This window comes from Miniopterus schreibersii (assembly GCF_964146895.1).
Source record: "Miniopterus schreibersii genome assembly, chromosome: 19".
Classification (NCBI taxonomy): domain Eukaryota; kingdom Metazoa; phylum Chordata; class Mammalia; order Chiroptera; family Miniopteridae; genus Miniopterus; species Miniopterus schreibersii.
Window position 1 is genome coordinate 32,218,083 of NC_138119.1, and position 25,824 is coordinate 32,243,906.

General features: G+C 49.7%; 1 protein-coding gene across 1 annotated transcript; it reads left to right on the forward strand.

Moving 5' to 3' along the window:
- The first annotated feature begins 4,313 nt into the window (after positions 1 to 4,313).
- Positions 4,314 to 21,614, forward strand: GOLT1A (golgi transport 1A). The gene is made up of 5 exons (XM_081121824.1): positions 4,314 to 4,416; positions 17,080 to 17,171; positions 18,113 to 18,291; positions 20,240 to 20,303; positions 21,274 to 21,614. The coding sequence occupies exons 1-5, from the start codon at positions 4,392 to 4,394 to the stop codon at positions 21,310 to 21,312; spliced, it is 399 nt and encodes a 132-aa protein (XP_080977950.1). The 5' UTR covers positions 4,314 to 4,391; the 3' UTR covers positions 21,313 to 21,614.
- The last annotated feature ends 4,210 nt before the right edge of the window (positions 21,615 to 25,824 follow it).

Sequence of the window (25,824 nt, forward strand, 5' to 3'; positions counted from 1 at the left end):
TGGCTCGGCTTAGGTGACCCCACATCAAGGCTTGTCCCCAGGTCTGTATACTGGGAGCAGCAGATGCTCTGGGCCCTGGAACCTTCCCCTGATGTGGTCTCTGAGACTGAGGGTAGGACTGTAGAAGAAAAATAATTCTCAGCCTTTCTCGATTACTGCACAACACCCTGCATTTCTGCTTTAGGGTACAAGAAGGCATGTGGCTTTGGGGGGAGTCGTCAGAAAGGCCAACCAAGTTCTTTTCATCCAGCCTCAATGCCTTTGGTTCATTTCTCATGGAAGGTACTCAGTGGGTATCAGTTGTGGACACTCTGTGAGAGACTGAACTAGAGCTGCTCAATTTGGAACCTTTCTGTGAATAGTAAGAGGCAAGAAGCCCCATAAATTCTGTAGGGTGGGGAGTGGAGAGAGAACATGAACCCAGGGTAGTGGGGGGCCGCAGCTGGACTGGAGCGGGATGTCTGGGGAGAAATGGAGGCATTAACGGTTCAAGAAGAGAAGAAAACTGAGAGCGAGGAGACGGGAAGGGACGCTTCCTCTAACTGCCGATTCTGCCTTGGTCTGGCTCTAATGCCCGATTTGAAGGGCTAGCAGAGTAGGTAAAAATAAAGGGACTATTCCTTGGATTTTGTAACATCCCGGGGGACCCTATAAACCCTGATATCCTTTGTAAATCAGAGAGAGTTGGGACCGGATGTAGGCTCAAGACAGAGGGCTTTGGGTTGGGAAAGTATATTGGAGAACGTGTCCATTTCTGGGGCTGCCTCCATATCTGCAGCCCCATGGAGCCCAGAGCCCACGGCTTGGAGAGGAGGTGGCATGTGACAGCACCACTGGGCGCCACTGGACCCACGAACAAGGGCTGGTTCCTCTCCAGGGATGATGCTCACAGGTCCCTGTCTACCCCACCTCGGGGCCAGCGCAGCCGTAGGACAGAGCCAGGCTGGGGCTGTCAAAGGTACAGCACGCAGGAAATGTAAATAAAACAGCAACTAGCAGATGCCCTTTGAGGAGTGGTGCTCTGTGACTGCATGGTCATTTATTCTTAACGAGGGGCCTGTCAGTGTCAGGAAGCAGCCAGATCCAGACCTGCTGCTGCCAGGGAACTGGAGCCACCCCGCACACCTCATCCCTGAGCCTGCAGTGAAGAACAGGCCCCCACACTGCTGAGATGGGTCAGAGAGAAGGTGATGTGCTCCTCTCCTGGCTCTGCTCCGTGCCAGCTCCATGAAGATTTGCACAAGCCATTAAAATCCTTGAGTCTCTGTTTCCTCATCTGTGGTATGGGGATATTAATACTGCATTATAGAGCTCTCAGGAAATTTAAATGATAAAATAGAAGAAAAACACTTTGAAATTTTGAGTTAATGTACAAATAGGAGGAGGTGGTGGTGACGCTGTGTAGGCCCCTTGGCTGCCTGCAGGGGATGAAGGAAGGGGGGAATGTTTCCCAAGTTCTCCCCCTTTGCTGAAAGATGTCACCAGGGCTCCTGCTGTTCAGCCTTAGGAGGTGCCTTTCCCTTGTCCACGTCAACTCCTCCAGCCTCAGGGCACCGGGCACTCCCCCAGGCCTTTCCCATGGTGGCCAGGCCATGGGCTGCCATAGGCTGAGGTCCAGCCCCAGCCTTCCTGGGCCTACAGCCTCCTCCTGGGGTTGCCCACGTGAAGGGGCTCCTCCAGGAGGGTGGGCAATGGACAACCACACTGGGCCTAGCTCCAGTACCCAGTGCTGCCATCTGAGAATCAGACCAGGAGGGCCCATTTCAGGCAAATTCAGTTCTGAGCTCACAGGTGAGCTCCATGGCCCCGGAGAGGTTTTCCAAGCTACTGTTTTGTACACCCGTGGAAGCAGTTAGAACCACAACTTAAGATGAGAGCAGAAGTCTTTCATGTAACAGCATTGAATAGTGTACTAATGATAGTAATATTAGAACAATAGTAATTCCTATAACTAGGCAAGAAGAGTAATAACAATGGCTCATGGAGCATTCACTGTGTGCCAGGTACATGGTTTTCTGCCCATTACATGAATTTACTCACTAATCCTCAGTATATATCTATGTGAAAGGTACTATTACTACCCAAGAAACGGAGGCACAGAAAGGATAAATAAAACGTCTGAGGTCTCATGGACCTAGGAGGAAGCCCAGGGTCCTCTGACTTAGCAGCGGTGTCAATGAGGGTGATCCCACCCCTAGCGGCAACTTTAGAACTTTTAGGGGGAGCTCAAGTTGTCTTGGGGCATAAGGAGGCCACACTCTTACTGGCAGTTAGTGGCAGCAACGCACGGGACAGGTTTCCACAATAATTACTGGTCCTATGTCCTGCACACTTCTATAATGTGCAAGTGGGCTACACCCGCTACAGGTAGAAGTCGTGAGATTCATAATAGTACTGAAGGTTTTATAAGCTTCCAAGGGTTTTTTATAAGTTTCACGAATTAGTAAGTTAGGAGATGGTTATTATGGAGAAGAAACTTTAAATGGAATCAAGACATTGTCTCAAAATTACTGAAGAATCTACCCCATGCATTGTCCACACAATACATTACAACACGTCAGCCCTGCGTGTTTGGCTGAAAGCAGTTCCAGTGCAGCAGGGTCTTGCTGAGTAAGTCAAGGCCGGACGAAAATAGCAGGAGACTGAGAGAACCAAACAGCACCAAAGCAAAGATACTTGAAACGCAGGGGTTCTCGCTGGGTCTCTTTAGTAAATGCTTTTAGAAATTATTTCATATTATAGCTATCCTTTATATTTTTAAAGGCTTTGCAGCCCAGGGATGAGCAATTGTGTTGTAAGGATTCCACGTGGGAGGTTTGGTTTGGGGGAGTTGCCTGCTGGTTTTTTCTCTTTCTCTAACGCTGTCCCCAAGGTCCACATGCAGTAGCTTTCAAGCACTTGTGTGACCATTTCTCATTCCAATCTGTCCTCTATCCCATTGCCTATTGGAAATATATGAGCTCCAAGCCTTTTAAGATCCTGCCAACCGAATTTGACCTGAACGCAGGATGGCGTCTCGGGACAGAGATCTGCGTGCCAGCGAGCGCCACCATTAACCCACTCGGCGCCGTAACACGAGCTGCTCAGCAGCACACGCAGGACCCAGCTCCTCACACGCGCATCGCGCCTCTTCACCTCCACTTTGCCATCTCTAACTTGCCTTGCTTTATTATGCCTGCTGCAGCTTAGGTCAGTTCCCTCTTCCTCTTTTTATATGCAAGCACATCGGGTCTGCTATTACTCGCCTAACATTAATTTCTATTCTAGTATCTATTCCCTATTACCTTTGTTGTTGTTTTTTAATTACATAATGGCCCTGGCCTTCTATTTCTCTTAAATCCAAATACATTGATTATAAGCAGGTGCAAGTAATCTGCCTATTTCATTTATAGCTTCTGGTAAGTCTTGCCTAGGCATTTATATATTGAGAGACATTGTGTCTTATTATACATTATTTTTTATTTATTATAATTAGCTTTATTTGCATTTAAAAAATGATGCATGTAGATTGGTCATATCATCTATGAGCTTCATTTCAGGATAGAGGGGACCTTATAAAAGGGATGCTGCCTCTAATGGGGTTGAGAACCGCTGCTCTACAGTGGGAAAAAGGTGTTAGGAACTACCTACCCCTCCTTTTTAAGGCCCACAGAGGGAGGAAAGGACACACCCATGTCTACTCAGCTGGTGGGTAGACTAGAACCAGGCTTCCTCAACAGTCCAGTCCTACCCCAAGTCCAAATTCATCTTTTATCTTCCACAACTCTACCCCACAGTCCAAAGCTGGTTGAAGCCCTTCTTGTCTAACTCCCCCAGGGTACTTCTGCCCTGGGTTTAGCTGAGTCTGAGACTAGCAGCAACAGGTTTTCTCAGTTCCTTGTCGTCCCCTAGTGAATAGCATGGGTACTAGCGCAAAACAAGCGAACTACTTACAAGGTGAATTTTGTACTTTTCCAAAAAGAAACACAGATTCCAACTCTTCCCACACACCTCCAAACCCAGCCGGGAGCCTGGGCGCTCCTAGGCCTCAGTTCTTTAATATACAGTCCGAGGTTTGCCAAGGAGTAGAAATCAACTGAACTCAACCCGAAGGCATGGGGGTGACGGGGTGCAATGTAAGAGTCAGGTGGGATAGAAGATGCTCCAGATGGCCAGCACGTGGAGGGGCAGTGCCCCCCCCCCCGGAAGAACCAGGAGAAGGGAGCCTGTGACTTTCAACAGCCGTATGTGTGTGCGGGTGTGCGCAGTGGGGGCAGAGTTAATGATTTACCAGAGGCTCCTTTCACAACTTACCAAGGGTCAGCTTCCCTTGAGCATGTACAGGCTCGGTTCTCTGCACTGCTCGCCCTGGCCAGCTTCCACCCCCGAAGGCCCCCCAGGCAGCCCGCGGCATGGTCTCCATCACCGAGTGGCAGAGTGAGTGCGAGGGGCCCCGCCGTGGACGGGCTGGGCTGGCATGGGCTGTCTGGGCCAGGTGGGGGCCGAGACAGTGCCCCTCCCAGCTGGGATCCCTTTGTGGGAAACCTGTGAGGTGACCTCTGGAGCTGCCGTGTTGGCATCCTCCACGCAGCAGGGCCGTGGCCGGGTGTGGCTCCTCTGTCTCCCAGGGAGTGGGGGATTGCTCCAGGCCCCCAGGCAGCCGAAGGCCGGTACCTGGGGGAACTGGCGAGTTTGCCACTCAAGCTGACGCCTTTCCCGCTCAGGGTTCTTATGCCTGGGAGGCCGCAAAGGTGAACCCAGGAAGCCGCTGCCCATTCAGATATCTTGCCCCTCAAAACTCTCAGGGTCTCCTGGGCCCTGAGGCCCTTCTTGTCAGAAAATAAACTCCACTCTGCTCTTCAAGTCACCATATCCCTACCCTAAGCAATCTTCCCCTGCCTTGGAGAGTGGGCAGTGAAGTAGCCTGCAGGTCTGGGACGGGTGGGAACTGGCTCTGCGAGTTTCATTCGGGTGAGTTACTTAAACCCTCTGCGAACTGGAGGTGATATTCATTCACTGAGCAGATTTGTCTCCTCTTGTGCCCAGCACTGTGTCGGGCACAGAGTATACAACAGTGAATGAACAGGCATATCCCCTCCATACAGTCTAGAGTGGGGGAGCAGGCGATTAACAGGTAAAGAAGTCAGTGTGTAGTATGTATGCCAGGTGGTGATAACATCCTCTGGGCAAAAATAAAGCAGGTAAGGAGGCTGGGAGCTATTATTTTGCATGGGGTGGTCAGGAAGGCTTCGCTGAGAAGGGGCCTTTTGTGCAGAGACCCACAGGATGTGAGGAAGGCAAGCCATGCAGCTGTCTGGGAAGAGGGGTAGCCAGTGCAAAGGCCCTGAGGCACTGGCACACTTGGCGTATTTGAAGAACAAGTAGGCTGGTGCTGCTGGAGCAAAGTGAGTAAAGGGGAGAGAAGGAGTATAGTAAGGGAGGCCACACTGTAAAAACTTTAGTTTTATCTCCATAACATGGCAAACCATTGGAGGGTTTTGTGCGAAGGAGTGATATGATCTATTTGTATTTTTAAAAGATCACTGTGGGTGTTGGGTTGAGAATATACTGTAGAGGGATGAGGTAGGCAACAGGGAGCCCAGTGCTGAGGGGAGAGGTGTGGAGGAGCCCAAGGTGGCAGCAGTGAACTGGTGGGAAGTGGTGAAAGCTGGATATGTTTTGAGGAAACTGCTGCAAGGATTTGCTGGACTGGATGTGGAGTGTGAGAGAAAAGTCAGGAATACCGCCGTTGTTTTTAACCTGAGCAATTAGAAGGGGTGAGTAGGGGGAGGCAGGCATGTTGAGCTGGATGTGCTGCTTCAGGCATCCAGGTGAGATGTCAGGTGGGTAGTCAGGTATATAAGTCTGGGATGGAGAGGGGAATTTGGAAGCTTCCGCATATAGATGATATTTAAAGGCACAAGACTCTGTGAGCTCATCTGGGCACATGCCCCAGCCTCCCCACTGCTAACATCTTGGGGCGGGGTAATTCTTCATTGTGGGCTCCATCCTGTGCATTATAGGGTTTTAGCAGCATCTCTGGCCTCTACACACAAGATGCCAGTAGCACATTCTCATTCCCAGTTGTGACAATAAAAAATGTCTCCAGTCCTGGCCGGTGGCTCAGTTGATTGGAGCATCATCCTGTATACCAAAGGGTTGCGGGTTCAGTTCCCCATCAGGGCACATACCTAGGTTGCGGGTTTGATCCCCGATTGGGGCGCATATGAAAGGCAACTGATCAATGTTTCTCTCTCTCCCCCCCACCCTTCCTCTCTCTCTAAAATCAATGGAAACATATCCTAGGGTGAGGATTTTTAAAAAATGTTCCCAGACATTTCCAAATGTCCCCTGAGAAAGAACCTCCCCCAGTTGAGAACAACTGACCTTAATATTTCTAAAACTATAGAGAGAAGATATCTGAGGCCTGAGCCCAGTGGCAAGCGAACATTTTATTAAACCAAAATGTGCTAAGTCCTATGAGGAATATGCTGAATTTTATGAAAGAAATGAGGGAACTAGATTTAGGTCAGGGAATGGACAGTGGAGCAGGTGTCCCTGAGGAGCTGACATCTGCCTTGAGAAGGATGAGTTGAGTGTGCATTAGGCGGAGAGCAAGCGGGAAGAAACAGCATCGTCAAAGGCCCTGAGGCAGGAGGTTCATCACGGGGACAATGGAGTGGTTGGAGTGTGGCAGGCAAGGGGGACAGTGGCAGGAGATGAAGTTGGACAAGCAGGCCTGGGCCACAGCATGCAGGGCTGTGAGCCAAGGAAATGGATGCTTCGTCTCAGCCCAGTGGGAAGCCATGAGGGAGTCTTTGCTGTGCACCCATATGATTGGGCGGTGTGTCCTCCAAGATCCCTGCCTGCCGTGTAGAGAAGGGAATGAAGCAGAGACCAGCAGGAGAATGTCGGAGGGTCCAAGCAGACATGAGGGTGGCTTGGGGCGGGGTAATTCTTCGTTTGGGCTCTGTCCTGTGCATTATAGGATTTTAGCAGCATCCCTGGCCTCTACACATGAGATGCCAGTGGCACATTCTCATTCCCAGTTGTGACAATCAAAAATGTCACAGATTTCAGACAGATTACAAGATCCATTTGGGAAGAAGAAGCAATGAAACTAGCTGACCGGGGGAGTGGTGAGGAGCCTCGGTGATGGCTCTCGGGCTTCTGCTGCAAGCTGCCCAGTGGGTGGGGATGACATATTTATTGATTTGAGGAAAACCATGGGAGGTGCAAGTTTAAGGAAAGAAGATGAATAGCTCAGTTTGGACCTGTTGATTCAAGAGAGAAAACCAAGCACATATGCTAAGTAGGCAGCTCAATATGAGTTTGGAAGCTCAAACTCATTATTTATTTATGTGGGCTAAATAAATAATAATAAATTTAATATATTAAAGATAGATATCAACACTGTCAGCACACAAGCGATATTTAAAGACATGGGAATATGTATGAAAACAGAATAGACGTGAACTTGGGCCCAAGCCCTGAGCAATTTAGAATCCCAAGAGGAAGACAGAAGTAGTAGGAGCTGGCAAAGGAGTCAGGGGAAGAGTGGTCAGCAGCAGGGAGAAAGCCAACCACATGCTCTCGTGGAATCCAAGAGAAAGGCGATTTCAAGAGGGAGTGGCCCACTGCTAACACATGAGGACTGACACCTGTCCATTGGATTTGGGAACATGGACATCAAGGATGGCCAAAGCAAGAACAATTTCTGTGGAGGAGTACGGGGGTGACTAGAGCCAGACTCCTAGGATCAAACCCTGGCCTGCCAGCTGCTAGCCGTGTGCCTCTGGGCAAGTGGCTTCATCTCTCAGCGCTTCAGTTCTGTTTGTGAAGTGCGGCTAACAGCATCCATCCCTATCCCGTAGGCAGTTAGGAAAATTCGATGAGTCAACAAGACTTAAAGTGCTTAGGCCTAGCCTGGCGCCATGCGCTTGTGAGTGCAAGTGGTTGTTACTATTAATCACTATTGTTAATTTGGAAAAGCGACGGAAGGCTCTTTCTCTCCCCATTTTCCTCCTTCCTCTTCTTGAACAATGCAGTCCTAAAGCCGTTAGGTGGAAACAGGGTGGTGCCGAGAGAAGGCATCAGAACCCTAGCCAGGAGGAAGGAGGTTCACACTGACGTTGGCCTGTGCCAAGGTAGGGCAAGGAGGGTGTCCTGGCAGGTCAGAGCAGGGAGTAGAGAGGAACTGTATAGTGGAGGAACCTGGCAGACACCACCTTAATCAAGTGGTTAGAGAAACATCACCATTTGCACTGGCTGGTGTGGCTCAGTTGATAGAGCGTCATCCTGTGCACCAAAAGGTCATTGGTTTGATTCCTGGTCAGGGCGTAAGCATACGGGAGGCAACGGATCCATGTTTCTCTCACATCAATGCCTCTCTCTCTCTCTCCCTAAAAAACCAATTAAAAAAAAACAAAACATTTAAAAAGATAAAGAAACATCATCAGTAATGGGCCAAACTGAGAAGAACACAGCATCCCATCTTGTTGATATTTCTGCATAACCAGTCTCTAGCCATGAGCAAACATCAGACAACCCAAACAGAGGAACAGATACAAAATAATTGGTCCAAGTCTTCAAAATTATCACTGTCATGTCAAGGAAAGACGAGGTACTGTTCCAGACATGAGACACATAAAACCAAATGCCACACGTGGTTCTAAACTGAATCCTTTTGTTAAAAATTATATTACTGAACAGCTGATGAAACTTCTTTGTGGTCTGACTTTAGATGGTAGTAGTGTATCAATGTTAATTTCTTGACTTTGGTGGTTGTATCCTGGTAAAGGAAAACCACACCAAAGTATTCCCGGGTGGTGAGATAGCCCGTGGCAACTACTCTCAAATGGTTCAGGAAAAAAAAAAAAAATTTGTCTTGTACTTGCAACTTTTCTGTACATTTGTGATTGCTGAGAGAGAGAGAGAGGCAGGAAGGAAGAAATGAATGGTGGCTCCCTGCACAGCCCTGGGCCAGAAGGACCCATGCACCTGCTTCAAGAGGTACTGCTTTCCTTCCTGGAGCAAGAAAGACATTGCACCTGGCTTCAGTTAGCGCAGCCACAGAGCGCGAGTTGGGGCCGCCGGCTCATCTGCGACAGCTTGCAGGCTGTGGGCTCTTCTTGGCAGCCGTTCTGGAGCTACAGGTTGGGGTGGTTGCTAGAGAGGGCAGCGATCTGCCTGCCATGACAGGGACACCTAAAGCTGCTGCGTCTCAGGTCCGGGGGAAATCTGCGCTTCTCCTTAGGTAGGTGGTGCCTTGGAGAGCCAGGCCTCCCTGAAGTTACCAGAGCCTCCCTCTTGTCCTTGAGTCCAGCAGGGGGCGTGCTGCCCCTTCTGCCTGGATCTCGTAGGGCTGGGGACACTTCTGTCACTCCTGGTGAGGTGCCCCCATACCCCTGTCCTCTGCCAAGCTTGTGCCCCAAGAAGAACTTCAGGAGCAACCCCAGACGGGTAACTTAACTGAAATTGCTAAGCTATTCCCCTAGAGATGCGAGAGATGCGAGAGATGCGAGGGATAGAGGAAGGTCTGAGGCTTGCATGTGAGAAACAGCGTCTGACCCTTTCCCGTGAGGTTTTGTGTCCATGGTGCAGTTTCTCCAGTAAGGAAGGCTGCCCCCATCATGGGAAACCTGCGGAACTGCACCAGCCCCTGAAGAGTGCGGAACAATAACTGTGTAAACCAGCAAATCACTGTTGCAGAAGAAAGTATAATATAGGAGAAAAGACATGAAGTGTGAATTTGAGAAACTTACGCTGTTTCCACAAAATGAGGAAGAGGCTGTTCTTAAGTGTTTACAGGATGAACATTTGGATATTTTAACGAAACAAAATGAAAACCTAATAAAATGCTCACATTGTGTTTCCACACAAAAATATCCACCGAAGGAAGGTAGAAGACAAGGCTGGATTGTCAGAACTGGATCAATGACATATTTTTGTGGCAGGCATAAGCTAAGATCAGATATTTTTATAATAGGCATACAAACTTAAAATGCCTTTGTTATTCAAATGAAAGAATATGTTGTGGTCTCCCTCCACAATATTCCGGCCCCTATAAAATTATCATGACAAAGTAGATGTACTTCTAGATCCTCAACTTAGTGTCTCTCAGGATAGAAAATCATGCAACATGGAAGGACAGAACGTAACCTTCGTGATGACCCAAGGGGGTTGTCCTGCCCAGTGTCCCAGGCTCTAAGAGACTGAGTTCAGACAAGCACCACTGGGAGGTGGAAGTGGAAAACAAGCCCAAATAGATCACAGAAGCTGGTCAGAAGCAGGAGGCATCAGCCATTAGTGCAGATGGATTCTGCTGGACGATACGCTGACAGATATGAGGCTGCACTGGGTCTTAACAGAATCCAGCTCTGCCAAAAAAGAGACTCAACAAGACTGGCACTTTTCTGGACTATAAATTGAGTGAGGTTTATAATCTGAACAATAAATCTCATCTCAATATTTAAAAAAAATTTTTGAAGAAGCCCTTTGGCTTTATTTCTCTACTGGAACTGGTCCTGACCCTCTTAAGGTCTGTCTGGTAACAGATTAGAAAGACTGACTGCCCAGAAGATGGTCGTGTTGCTTTGTTTTCTTTCACTTGTAAATATAGCTCAGCCAGTAAGTCTAGTCTCAATTATTTTGTCTTTGTTTTGTTTTGTTTTTACAGTTCTGCCTCTTAACAGCCAGACTTTTAACTTGTTACCACTATCTGTAAAAGCATGGCAATAATACCAATTTCACAGAGAGTCTGAGGATCAATTTTAATACTTTAGTTAACAAGTTTGGTAAAACTTTTCTCTTTAAAAATTACCTATGTGTTCTCCTTTTAAAAATTAAGCTAACTTCAAATTTTTTAAATCAAAAATGATTTTTATAAAATTATACATGTTATAGTTTTAAAAGGCACTCATGCCATATCCCTATCCACCATACTATTTACAATAAAAAGAAAATAAGGCATTCTAGCTACATTAAGTAAATAAAGCAAGTTGCAAAACTGTAAAAAAAGAAGTTGCAAAACTGTATGTACCATATAAACTTGAAGCTTTACAACCTAGTCATTAATTTTCTAAAAGGACACAACACAATTCCATTTATACAGATATACCTCCGAGATATTGAGGGTTTGGTTCCAAACCACCGCAATAAAGCAAGTTGTAATCTTTTTGCTGGTGGAGGGCCTTGGCCTTGCCTTCAATTTGTAAAAATACAAAACATCTGTAAAACACAGTAAAACAAAGCACAATAAAATGAGGTATGCCTGTACACTGAAAACTACAAATTGTTGGTGAAAAAAAATTGTAAAAGACACAAATAAATAGAAAGACATCCTGTATTCATGGATTGGAAGATTTGTCATTGTTAAGAAGTCAGTAATACCCAAAGCAATCTACAAATTTAGTGCAATCTCTATCAAAATCCCAATTGTTTTTTGCAGAAATAGAAAAGTCTCTCCTAAAATTCATTTGGAACTTCAAGGGATGTTGAATAGCCAAAGTAATTTTGAAAAGGAAGAACAAAGTTGGAGGCTTCACACTTTCTGATTTCAAAACTTATTACCAAGCTACAATAATCAAAACAGTGTGAGACTGGCATAAAGACAGACATATGGACCAATGACTATAAAAGAGCCCAGAAATAAACCCTGACATAAAGCGCCAAAAGAGTTCAACAAGGGTCCCAAGGCCATTCAGTGGGAAAAGGTAATCTTTTCAACAAATGATGCTGGGAAAACTGATCCACAGGCAAAATAATAGTTCATTTTAGCTCAAAGTTAGAGCTAAAACTATAAAACTCTTAGAAGAAAACATAGGAAAAAAGCTTCATGACACTGGATATGACAATGATTTCTGGGATATGATACAAAAATACAGGCAACTAAAGAAAAATTATATAAATTGGACTGTATCAAAATTAAGAACTTCTCTGCCTCAACAGACACAATCAACAGAGTACAAAGACAATCTATGGAATGGGAGAAAATATTTGCAAAGCGTATATCTGATAAGGGGCTAATATCAAGACTATATAAAGAACTCCTACAACTCAACAACATACCATTAACAAAAACCTGTTTTAAATATGGGCAAAGGACCTAAAATAGACACTCTCTAAAGATATACAAATGACCAATAAGCACATGAAAAGATGCTCAACATAAAGTAATCATGAGGAAAAGGCAAATCAAAACCACAATGAGATACCATTTCATATCCATTAGGATGGATGCTATCAAAAACAAAAAAAGCCCTGGCCGGCGGGTGGCTCAGTTGATCGGAGAGTCATTCTGTACACCAAGGAGGTTCTGAGTTTGATCCCCAGTAGGGGCACATAAGGGAGGCAACCAATCGATGTTTCTCTCTTACATCAGTGTTTCTTTCTGTATCTCTTCCTCTCTCTCTCAAATCAATAAACATATCCTCCAGTGAGGATTAAAAAAATAATAATAATAAATAAAAGATTTAAAAAAACACAAAATAACAAGTGCTGGCGAAGATGTGAAGAAACTAAAACCTTTGTGCCCTGCTGGTGGGAATATAAAATGGAGCACCTGCTATGGAAAATGGTACAGTGGTCCCGCAAAAAATTAAAAATAGAACTGCCATTTGGTCCAGCAATCCCACTTGCAGGTATATACCCCAAAGTATTGAGAGCAGAGTCTCAAAGAGATATCTGTTCACCCATGTTCATAGAAGCATACTCACAATAGCCAAGAGGTGAAAGCAACCCAAGTGTCCGCCCACAGATGAATAAACAAAATGTAGTATAAACATACCACGGAATATTATTCAACCTTAAAAAGTAAGGAAATTCTGACCGACACATACTACAGCATGGATGAACCTGGAGGACATCGTGCTAAGTGAAATAAGCCAGTCACAAAATGACAAATGCTGTGTGATTCCACTTCTATGAGGTCCCTAGAGTAGTCAAATTCATAGGGACAGAAAGTAAAACGGTGGGTGCCAGGGGCCGTGGGGGGGAGGAATGAGAGGTTAGTGTCTGATGGGTACAGAGTTTCAGCTTTGTAAGATAAAAAGAGTTTCCGAGGTGGGTAGTGGTGATGGCTATACAACAATGTGAATGTACTGAAAGCAATGAACTGTACACTTAAAAATTGTCAAGGTGAGCCCTAGCCAGTTTTGCTCCGTGGTTAGAGCATTGGCCCACAGACTGAAGGGGCACAGGGTCGATTTCAGCCAAGGGCATGGGCCTTGGCTGCAGACACAATCCCAGGCCCCAGTCAGGGTGTGTGCGGGAGAGAGCCAATCAATTTGTCTGTCTCACATCGATGTTTGTCTCTCTCTCTCTTTCTCTCTCTCTCTCTCTCCCCCACTCTCTGAAAAGCAATGGAAAAAATATCCTTGGGTGGGGATTTTTTAAAAATTGTCAAGATGGTCAATTTTATGTGTATTTTATCACATCTCAAAATTTCAGTTTAGTTCAATTTAAAAATGAAAGCAATACAGAGAAACAAGATGGCGGCGTAGGTCACAGCTGCACCCGCCGCCTCCCGCAACCACATCAAAATTGCAACTAAGATACAGAACCACCCTCACTCAGAGCCTCCTGAGATCTGGCTGAACAGGAGCCCCACAACCAGGGACCTGAAGCAGCACCGAGACCGGTAGGAGCGGCGCAGACGCGGGCAGATCGAGGCTGAATAGCGAAGACGGGCCGCGGGCCCACCCCCAGTGCGGCGGTTGAAAGCCCGAAGGGAATCTCAGCGGCAGAGTTTTCCCGGAGGAGTGAGGGGGTCCCAGCCCCACAGCAGGCCCCAGCCCAGGGCTCCAGGCCAGGAAGAGACGTCCCCACAACTCCAGGCTCTGAAACCCGCGGGGACTGTCGCTGAGGGTCGCGAAGGTTCGGGAGCCCCAGCAGCTCCTCTAAAGGGCCCGGCACGGACTCAGACGCGCTCCCTCTGAGCCCAGCGCCGGGAGCAGCCTGAACGGACCTGGGACACTCGGGGGGGAACTAACCTGCCTGGAATCCGGGCGAGAGGTGGAGGGGCGGCTTCCTCCAGGCAGAAGAGCTGGCGGAGGCCATGGCTTCTTTCGAGAGTCCTCCCCGCACACAGCCGGCAGGCAGGCGCCATGTTTGAGTCGCCAGCACCTGACTCGCACCTTTGGCCCCGCCCCGTGATTCCTGGAAGCCCTGCCCCTCCCCACCTGCAGCTCATCCAGGCCATTTCCAGGGGCTTTTCTAAGCAAGTGGCCTCTTGAGCCTCATGCTTAGGACTTTCCTAAAATCTCTCAAACAAGCAGCAGCTGCCCCATGCGGCTTGATAAGTGGCCCCAGGCCTGGCACTAGCGGCAGCTGCACTGGCTCATAGCTGGGCCTCTCCTGGACACCTCCAAGCCCAGCACAAGTAGCAGCCAAATATGGTTTGCTGTGTAGCTCATGCTGGGTGGCCCTGAGCAAGGCACTGGCACAGGCTGACTTTGCACTTCCCAGGAGGCCCCAGAGACAGTGCACCTGGTGCTCAGACTCAACCACACAGGATTACAACCCTACCACATCCATGAGTGACACTCAAGGGGCGCACTTGGTGAACACCAAAGCCCCACTGAAGCAAATCCTGCTCCATAGGGGTGTCTCCAGCACAGCAGCTCTTTGGCTGTAGTTGCAGCTGGTCCTCACAGCTGATTGGCCTGGGGGTCAGTTCCTACCAGGGATGCCAACAGCAACCAAGGTTCAACTACAACAAGACAGTGCACACAGCCCACACAGGGGAGCACCTAGAAGGCCCAGCTCAGGTGACTGGGGAGGCTGAGCCACTGGACCCTACAGGACACCTACTACACAAAGCCACTCTACAAATTCCAGAAGACACAGCAGCTCTACCTAATACATAGAAACAAACACCTGGAAGCAGCCAAAATGTGGAGGCAAATAAACATGTCACAAAGGAAAGAACAGAAGAAATCTCTAGAACAGGAAGTAAATGAAATAGATCCAAGCAAGCTAACAGATACAGAGTTCAGAATAATGGTTATAAGGATGTTTAAGCAGACTGTTAGGGAAATAACTGAGAAAATCGATAACATAATAAAGTAGCAATTTGAAATGAAGTCTACAGGAACTGAAATGAAGAATAATTTACATGGAATCAACAGTAGAGTAGAGGACACTGAGAATCAAATTAGCAATTTGGAACATGAGGAAACAAAAAACACCCAACCAGAAGAGCAAAAAGGAAAAAGAATCCAGAAATATGAAGATAGTATAAGGAGCCTCTGGGAAAACTTCAAGAGGCTCAACATTCGTATTATTGGGGTGCCAGAAGGGGAAGAAAGAGACCAAGGAATTGAAAACCTATTTGAAAAGATAATTACAGAAAACTTCCCCTACCTGGGGAAAGAAATCGACTTACAAGTCCAGGAAGTACAGAGAGTCCCAAACAAGAGGAACCCAAAGAGGCCCACACCAAGACACATCATAATTAAAATGCCAAAGGTTAAAGACAAAGAGAGAATCTTAAAAGCTGCAAGAGAAATGCAGCTAGTTACCTACAAGGGCGCACCCATACGACTGTCAGCTGATTTCTCAACAGAAACTTTGCAGGCCAGAAGGGAGTGGCAAGAAATATTCAAAGTGATGAAAAACATGGAACTACAACCAAGATCGCTCTACCCAGGAAAGCTATCATTTAGAATTGAAGGTCAGATAAAGAGCTTCTCAGACAAGGAAAAGCTAAAGGAGTTCATCACCACCAGACCAGCACTACAGGAAAAGTTGAAGGGTCTTCTTTAAGAAGAAGCTAATGAACAAAAGAATCTGATGAACTAAATAGATCCAGAGACATTGACGCATGCAACAGGTGATCATATTTCAGAGGGAAGAGGGAAGGGGGGTGGAGGGTGAGAAGAGATTAACCAAAGAAATTATATGCATAACCCATGGACACAGTTAATAACGGGGTGAAGGCCTGGGAAGGGGGTTGGAGGGAAGTGGAGGGGACCAATTGGGGGGGGGAATGGGATACCTGTAATACTCTCAACAATAAAGATAAATTTAAAAAGTAAAAAATTTAAAAAATGAAGCAATACAATGAATTGTCATTTGTTGACTCTCAGAATGGCAGAGATAAGTACAATTAACAATTCGGTGTTAAGGAGAGCATTTAAGGAAAACAAAGGAACCTCATATCCTGTTATTGTTACAACTCCTTTTGAGGGGAGCAATCTGAAATATGTATCAAGATGTCAAAAATGTAGCCCATGACCCAACACGGGGCCTTAATATCCTGCACTTCTGTGCTGTCCTCACTGGCTCCGCTGCTTCAGAAAGTGCCCGAGGACAGAACACACAGCGCAGCCAGGGCTGGGTGCTGTGGGTGCGGGCCCAGCCTGGGGAACCGCAGGGCCACTGTGGCTGAGATCCCAAGGCTTGGGGCTGCGCGGTGGGGCCCAAAGGCGCAGCTGCAGGAGGGAGGGAGGAAAAGGGAGCAGGTCCTGGCTCGGGGGCAGACTCCGGGTGGGAGGGCAAGCACATACTGACGGATGATTCTGTTTCTCTAAACCAGTGCGACAGGCCTTCACGGGAAAGTTGGGGACAGGGACAGTTAAGAGGAGAAGCAACACAGTGTGAAGAGTTAGTTGTTCAGGAAGGCTAGCCTCCTGAGAATCAGGCAGGACAGCTGGGTGGTTTCGAGGCCCTCTGGGGCTGGTGGCCAGGAGTTGTCGGTGGTCCCCTTCGGCCTGACCGTGGGTTGGGCTGGGCATGGGTGGCTCCCAACCACCCGAGGACAGGATTAGAGTGGGCAGAGGGCTGTGCTCAGCCAGGAGCCCAACCCTGATCATGATCTGGACGGCGCAGCTAAAGACGGAAAGCGGCGAGGTAGCTCCGGCTATGCCAGGGGGCTGTTCTCGGGACAGAAGGCAGTGATGCGCAGAACTGACCCTGGTTCTCAGGCGCTAAATGTGCATTGGTGCCTGTCCTCCCTTCCTGACCCATCACCTCCCGGGGCACCGAAGCTCCCCACCCCCCACTCCTCAGAGGGCTCCTGTCCAGTGGTAAGGAGGGGGAGCCCAGAGTCCCCACCTTCCCCCAGAGCCCATCCCACCACAGCCTCCTTGCCTGTTGCAGAGATCGGTGTGGGCACCGCCGGCTTCGGTGTCTTTTTCGTCTTCTTGGGAATGCTCCTGTACTTTGATTCCGTGCTCCTGGCCTTCGGAAACGTGAGTGCCCCTGGCCTGTGGACTGCCCCAAGCTTCCTGAGGTCTCTATTGCTGAGGTCAGCCCTAAGCTCCTTCAGATTGTGTCCATCCAGGGGTCAGGTGCCACCAAGCCTGGGGGGATGCACAGCAGGTCCTGCTGGGCAGAGAACCTGAGGACCTGGATTCTCACGCCAAGCTCCGAGTGAGGCTCTGGGGGTGCCAGGAGGAATTAGACACTGTCCCTCCTTTGGACTCCCACCAGCTAGGGGCAGGGATGTCACACGCACATACACGACTGGGGAGGAAGGCAGAGGTGTGCAGTCACCATAAGACAAACACATTTAATAGGAAACAAAGTGCTTGGAGGAAAGAGCATACTCAACTGGGAAAGGGTGAGAAGAATTTGGAAAGGAAAATGGGTTGGGGACTGGATAAAGCACGTTCAGGTGGACGGAACATGCTGGAAGGAAGCCAGAGTTAAATTTGACAGGAGCCTGGGCACTCTTAGGGATCCTTAGGAGCCACGCTGCAGACCATGGCAGGGCCAGATAATGGAGGGCTGGGGGGTACAGTTCCGTGGGCAGTGGAGCCCTGGTGGTCCGTGCGACTTTGGGTTTGGCTGCCTAACCTATGTAGGCCTGGTTTTCACCTTCCTGAAGTGGAGAGCCTCTCACTATCTATCCCACCTTCCTCGGAAGGTGTGATGAGAAATGAAGTCATATATGGAGAACTGGTTGGGATCCAAGAAACTGGGTTGAATTGGGTGAGAGATTCCAGAACCTCTAGGTTCTCCTTGGCCGGCCCCCTGCCTCTGGGCATTATTCAAGGCTGTAATTCCGCCCCATGGCTGTGTCACCCTCTCTGAAATCGCCCCTCCTTGCAGAGTTAGCCAGTCCTGCCCCGTGATGGGGGCCCCCGAGGCGCGGGGCAGGTGGCACTCACGCTCCTCTTCTTCTGCCCAGCTGCTGTTCCTGACCGGCCTCTCCCTCGTCATCGGCCTGAGGAAGACCTTCTTCTTCTTCTTCCAGAGGCACAAGCTCAAGGGCACCAGCTTCTTCCTGGGGGGCGTGATCGTTGTGCTCCTGCGCTGGCCCCTCCTGGGGATGCTTCTAGAAACCTACGGATTCTTTAACCTCTTCAAGTGAGTGCAGATCCCTTGCCCCGGATGGGCCACCAGGTTTGGGCAGCACAGCCAGCTGGGTGCAGAAGCTGGACTCACCCCGCAGGAGAAGGGAACCATGAGAGGATTGGAAATGGGGAGGGGCATCGGGCTGACCTTGGGAAGGCGCCTCCAACAGTAGGTTGAAGGACACATCGGAGTGATCTGCCCGTCCATCAGCACACATTGAGCACCTGCTGTGTGCCCAGCACTGTGCAGTCACCAGGGAAGACATACAGGGCCCACGCTCAAGCTGAACGGTCCAGGCGGGAAGCAAGGGCAGCGAGCTAACATTTGCTAGGCCCCAAGTATGCACCCAGCACCCTCACCAGCAGAATCTCACTTTGTCATCTCCACAACCCACTGTAGGATTGTTCTCTACAGATATGGAAACCAACACTCCGAAAGGCTGCCCCTGCCCCAGGTCTCACAGGCAGTGTGCAGAGGATCTGACCTGGATCCAGCTGTCCCTGGCTCCTGGCTCCACATCCCTTGGCCTGTCAGTGTCAGCCTGGGCCTGGTGAAAGGCAGGGTGGGACTCAGTGGAGAAGTGTATCCATTACCAGGGCCAGAGTGTGTCCTATAGGAAGCAGGACCTGAGACAGGTCTTGAGGGATGGGCAGGGTCTAAGAGAAGACTGGAGGGCCCTGAGGAGGAAAGAAAGGACCCTAGGGAAGGTGGGGGGGTGGCAGGAAAGACTCCCAGCGTCTCTGTGGTGCTGTGGAGAGAGCAGGGGTGAGATGGGATGATGGAGCCTGGAAGACTCATGGCCTATGGAATCATGGCAAGGAGCTGGGGTCAGGAACCCAGCGTTCCCATAGGAGCCCTCGCTCTGCTCAGTGTAGCCTTGAAAACACCCCTGATTAGCCTGGATGCCTACACCTCGCAAACATCACGCAGCGTGGCCTCAAGAAAAAAAATGTCCTCACACATGTTCTGCCATCGATTCGGTTAATATTCAGTCATTTGTTCAGAGTCGCATATATAAAAAGCACATACTCTGTGCCCCATGCATGGCTAGGTCTGGGGACACAGCGCTAAACAGGGAGAGACTTCCTGAGGACTTGCAATGCAGTAGGGAAAACAAATAAATCTGACAACAGTCATGCAGACCACTTATTGAGGGCTTCTGACTGTGAGCAGGGCCACTGACGATTCAGTAGTTTAAACCCAAAGTCAACCTGGACAAAGATACCTTACAGCAGCACTGCGTGGGTGGGAGTGGGGTCAGAGCATGAGACCTCAGGGATGCAGGTGAACCTCAGGAAACTGTGGCCCAGGACAAGGAAATAACTCAGGCAGAATTCACATTTCTGACCCCCTGACCTCTCTGCTACACACAGGGCTCCCTTCCCACTTCAGCCTCGGTGCCTCCAAGCCCTCTGAAGGACCACACCTGTGTGCTCAGCCATGCCCTGTAGGGTATGTGTCATGAGAGTGGGAGGCCGAGGCAGGAGGGAGAACAGACATGAGCACAGCCCCAAAAGCTGGCCCTGCCTGGAGCCCAGGTGACCTGCAGCAGGTGGTGCCACCCCATCTGGGGAGGAGAAGACAGTGACAATAATAAAATAAAATAAATCCTAAGCATTTCTTCATGTAGGGCCCTAGGATATAGATACTATTATTAACCACATTTTACAGCTGAAAACTGATGCAGAAAAATAAGGAATTTGCCCAAGTGTATACAGTGCTAGTAAGTGGTAGAGCCAAAATTGGAATCCAAGGAATCTGGCCTCAGGGACTTCATTCTTAACTATTCCACTTGGCTGCCTCTAACACAGCAGGAGTGCAGAACCAAGCCTGCCCCAGTGCTTGGGGGCCCACTCTCTTGGGCGCCAAAGCTGGAGCCTTTCTGTGACCTCAGCCTTGCCACCCTCTATTCTCCCCTCCCAGGCCATCACTGACCCTTCCCTCCACCCCTGTGTTCTAGGAGCTTTTTCCCTGTTGCCTTTGGCTTCCTGGGCAATGCCTTTAACATACCCTTCCTGAGTGTGGTAAGTGCATCATGCATGTGGTTGGTGGTGGGGCCTTGGGGCGGGGAGAGCACAAGGAGTTGGTAAAATTGCTGCCCCAGGTGCAGTGGACCTTCCCCATCTCCCCTTGCACTCCCTTCCCCAGGTTGGCTGCCTCAGCTCCTTTTCTCCTCCTTCCTCTTTCTCCATTTGACAAGAGCAGACGAAGTTGAGAGGACCCATGAGCAGCTATGCCTAAGGAATGGGTATAGAGGAAGGAATGGGCATGAAAGAAGGAATGAGCATGGAGGAAGGAGTGGGCAGGGAGAAAGGAATGGGCATGGAGGAAGGAGTAGGCAGAGAGGAAGCATTGGGTATGGAGGAAGGAATGGGCATAGAGGAAGGAATGGGCATGGAGGAAGGAATGGGCATGGAAGAAGGAATGGGCATGGAGGAAGGAATGGGCAGGGAGGAAGGAATGAGCATGGAGGAAGGAGTGGGCAGAGAGGAAGCACTGGGTATGGAGGAAGGAATGGGCATGGAGGAAGGAATGGGCATGGAAGAAGGAATGGGTATGGAGGAAGGAATAGGTAGAGAAAAATGGGCTTATTATAGCCAAAGAAACAGAAACTCAGAGAGTCTAGGTGAACCCAGCCAGAAAGTGCTAGAGATTTCTGGGGAGCGGGCTGAGTCTGGGCCCCAGGTATGGAGATGTGTGGCAGCTAATGACAGCAGGAAAAGCTGTGGCAGAGTCTGTCCTCTCTTTGGGGTGGGCGTGGGCAGTGGTCCCCAGTGCTTTCCCCTCGCTCTTTCTCTGAAGCATCTCTTAAAGCCCAGCGAGGCCCTACAGCCAGCATCCTGATGCGTCTACCAGCTGGGCACATCCCTGCAACCCCCTCTCCATATCTGCGCTTGGCACAGCTCCCACCTCTCAAGGCCAGCTTCATAATAACCTAGATATTGAGTCTGCTCTCCACTCTTTGTCTGGAGTAATGATTCTTGGCTCCCACAGCTGTTCCAGAGGTTTCAAGGCTCCAGCTCAATGGTCTGAACAGCAGAGATGAACTCCTTGAACTTGGATCATTGGTTGAGGGGGCTGAAAAGGAAATGGGGCCACCCTCTCAGGCCCCCATCCTGCACTAGTTCATCTATCCTGCATGCCCGAACTTCTCCAAGTCCAGAAGGAAGGATGGCTCCAGGTGACCGACCTCAAATTCTCTAGTCAACTCAAGAGGCCGTCAGGATTGTTAAGAGCAGAGATCCAGGGCCCCGCAGAGATCGGACTGGGGCTGGTATCACATCCCACTTTGTATTTATGGGAGAAAAAGCAAAGATTAAATCCTCAAGCTGTGAGTGTGTCTGAGACTCAGTATCTCTAGCCTGGTCAGTCCATCTCTTGACTCAGGGCGGGCTGACCCTCACGAGCACACATGTACGTCATTCTGTATGGCAAGGGGCAGGCCTGATCTTACAGGCTCGTTTTTATCCTGAGTGACATGATGTGCAGCCCCTGTGAGCAGAAAGCATTAGACAAGTGACTGCGGACCGGCAGGAAGTGCTTCTCAGTCATTAGGTGGATGTCTGCACAGTGCACCCGCCAGCTAGAGCCTGTCTGATAGAGACCTAGCCTCTGCCTTCAGAGACCCCTAGTCTAACAGAAGGAATCGTCTCTGTCCTAGGGAGCCCCTCACCCAAGAGTCAAGATCATTATTGCAGGCCCAAGAAAGAGACACCCTACATATAGGGTATCCCCAAAACATGTATACACACTGTAACAGCTGATAGCTATTAAATGAAAATGAAACGTATTTTAATAAACACTGCCTTTATAATTCTTCCAAGTGTGTGTATACATTTTTTGGGACACCCTGTATTTAGTGAATATCTTTGAGGGCCCTCTATGTCTGTACTGAGCAATAAAGTGGGTCCTGAGGGTGCAAAAGGAAGGAGAGCTGTCCCTGCCTTCAATGTGGGGTACACAGCAACAAAGCACTATGATCATGGATGCCAAACACATAAAGGTGGGGTCCTGAGAGCAGCACCTTCTGATAGGATGTTGCCTGAAAATCGCTTCTCCACGTTCCCTTAGCACTTCCAGACACAGCCACCTTCTAGCTACCGCTGTATTCCGCTTTCTTAGACAGCTGCTTACAGATCTGTCTCCCCATCTGACCATGTTAAATTCACCTCAAAACCCTGAGCTAGGCAGGTGCTCAGTAACTGGGGAAAGAAAGAAAAATGAAGGGAATCCCCCCCAGTTGCAAATGACAGCCCAGGAGCCCCCTTCTGGTCTGTGACCCAGGCCAGCTGGAGCGGCCCCTGGGTCCCACTCTGCCCTCGCCTCTCCTCCTCCCTTTCAGGATGCTCACTTCACACTGGGTGTGTTAGTGGCTCTTGTCTGGAGGGGGAACATTTCCTGCTGACCCCCCCACTCCTCCTCAAACAGTCCATTTCCACACTGCTTAGAGCACAATGGGTCTCCTACTGAGTGGGTCTGGGACGAGAGGAGCCGGAGGAAGATGGAACGGAAAGAACTCGTGGGAATCAGAAAGCCAGCCTTGGAGGGCTCCTGGGGCGGGGGACGGGGGGAGGTTTCAGTCGTGAGAGCCAGGAGGCTGGAGATAGCAGTCTGTGCTCTCTAAGGGGGTCTGAGGAGGAGGGAGAGGGAGTCAAAGGGGGGGGGGGGGCTATGCCTGGAGACGTCACCCTGGGCTTTATAAAAGGAACAGGGATGTGATCAGGGAGCTGGCAAGAGCGAGCCCAGCTCCCCTCCCTCTGGGTGTTCACTCGCCTAAGTAGTGTCATCACCAGAGACCCTGCGGAGCTCCCACCCCATCAGGACCCAGGACGGAGCCAGGTAGGTGCGCTGTGCATCCACACGTGGGGAGGGGTCTGCCCAGACCCAGGGAGGCTCTCCCAATGGGGGCAGGAACTGAGTTCCAAGACTGACTGATGTGTCCCAGGCAGGCAAAGGGGGCCTGATTGGCCCTGATTACAAGGTTGGCCAGGTTATTCCGGGATGTCTAGGCGAATACATTGATTTGCACTTCACTTGTGAGGCCATGACCCTCTCAAGGACTCCTCATTGTGGCAGGAATAATTGCGATGAATGAATTGTAATCCATTGTAATTATTGAATAAACTCTGTGGCTGGAATTAGCGGCCACCGGAACTTTTGGGGAGACCTGGGGTACCCCGCACAGTTCATGGGCTCAACAGTTCTCCTTTGAGCTGTTCCTCCAATTTATGGATGGCAAATACAAACCTAACCAAAGAGCCCCTCCCACCCTGCTAGACCCCTGTACTATGAAGGTCACTCCAGGAAGGAGCCACCCCATTTTAAAAGCTTTCCAATCCCGCCTAGAATTTCTGTTACTCATTAGGCACAAACACTCCTGGGGTGGGGGAGCCATGAAAATTCCCCAGAGCAGGACAGCCACTGTGGACCCTTGGAAGCTGGCAGTTCTTTTCCAAGCAATTCATTCCTACCACATGTGTTAAGAGTCTGAGGAGTGTGCGAGTGCGTGAGTGTGTGAGTGAGTGTGTGTGTGTGTGCACGTTGGAACAAGCAGCAGGAAAATCAGAACTCTCACGCACCCCGCTATCTTTGCTGGGGAGGAGGGGAGCACGGAAGGAGCACCGCTCCTAGCCCTGCAGCCTGCCCGCCTCCCTTCTTTCACCGCCCTGCGCCTGCGGAGCAGCCAGAACGCTCCGTGTGAAATGCTAGTCTGCACACGTTCCTCTCTGTCTCGGACCCTCCGGGTGAAGCCCCTGCGTGGCCCTTCATCACTTTCCTTTTCTCCAGCAGAGCCTCGCCCTCTGGCAGACTCAAGGGCCTGCAGTTCCCCCCACACCCAGTCCTGGCCCTCCCACCTGCCTTTCGTGTGAGCCTTTATTCAGCTTCCCCACTTGCTCAGAGACCCAGCTCAGGAGCCACCCCTGCAGAAAGCTGGCCTGGGCCCTCCAGGACCGGCTCCCAAAGGCTCCCAAAGACCCTGTGTACTCACACACCTTCAGCCTATCAATTACAGTGTCATTTTATTTTATTTAAATATTTTTTTTTTATATCAGAGAGAGGAAGGGAGAGGGAGAGAGAGAAACATCAATGATGAGAGCGAGCCATTGATCCCCTGCCTCCTGCATGCCCCCCACGGGGGATCGAGCCTGTTTTGCCTTGACCAGGAATCGAACCATGATCTCCTGGTTCATAGGTTGATGCTCAACCACTAAGCCACGCCGGCTGGGCTACAGTGTCATTTTAAAATGGTCTGCTTAGGACTCAATTTTTGTGCTAGACTTGAGATAGGGGTTGAGGGGTTGGCAGCAACCCTGTGTCTTAGCACCTGTGCACCCTTACATCTAACACAGCACCCAGTCAGTACTCAAAAAATGATTTCCAAATAAACCTGGACCTTGTGCATGTCCACAATCTGAAGCCACACAAAAAATGGTTTTACTCTCTTCTCTCTAATGAACCAATCCTATCTCTACTCCCTGCCCCTTAAGGCAGGTGCAGAAGGCCATGGACTGGGTTTCCGGCTGTCACAGAATCAGAGTCTGCAAGGATAAGTGGTTATCTGTGGGGCCAATCGGTAGTCTAACCCAATGGTCTTATTTTACAGGTGGAGCAATAAGGCCCAGAGATGGGGGTGACTTGCTCCTGTCTCACAGGGACAGCGTGCATAGCTGGGGCCAGATCCAAATACTCCTGATTCCATTTCGGGACTCTTCCCCTTCTCACCATGCCTGGGCCCTGGAGGGAACAGGAGGGAACGGGAGTGGGGGAAGAACAGAAGGATGGGTGGGGCTGATGGGCACACGCGATAGTCCCAACCCCCACTGCTCCTCACCCCAATCCAGAGTGGCTCCAGCCTTAGATCTGGTGTCACACCCTTTTGTCTCCACCTGCAGCTCTACTGCCTCCCATCAGTTTGCTTTTAATCATGTTTGTTGGACAATGTCCAAGTGTATGATGACTTTTTCAAAGAGAAATTAGACTTGGGAGCTGGAAGAGATGGGAGGGGGCAGGAGGGGGTAAAGGGAAAGAGGCTGGAGCGAGGGTCAGGGTACACAGCTCCCATGTCAACAGCCAAAATTACGAGGTCAATTCACTTCACATCTTCTCAGAGCCCACAGAATAGAATATGGGGACAACTTCTCTGACAAATCAGGGAAAGGGTTTTCTCTTCCCTGAATTGTAGGCAGTAAGACAATTTAATGACGGTCTTCAGGCTGCCAAAGGCTGCAAGAGAGAGCAAGATGATTGCTTTCTTCCTGATTGCTTTCTGCTTCTCAAGGAAGAGAATTGCTTCTATTACAGCAGGAGGGAAACAGGCCAGGCTGAGAAGGCCTATTGGAATGGGGACAGTCGCAGATCTACACAGAGCCCAGCATGAAGGGAGGTGCCCAGGCTCCAGAGAGAATGTCTGGGCCTCAGTGTCCTCCATGAGGTGGGACTCCTTGGCCCACTTCACTGCACCCCTCGCTGCTCACGCCGACGCTCATATCTCACCTCTCATTTCTCCAGCATTCCTCTCAAGCAAACCCGAGATTCAGAATTCTG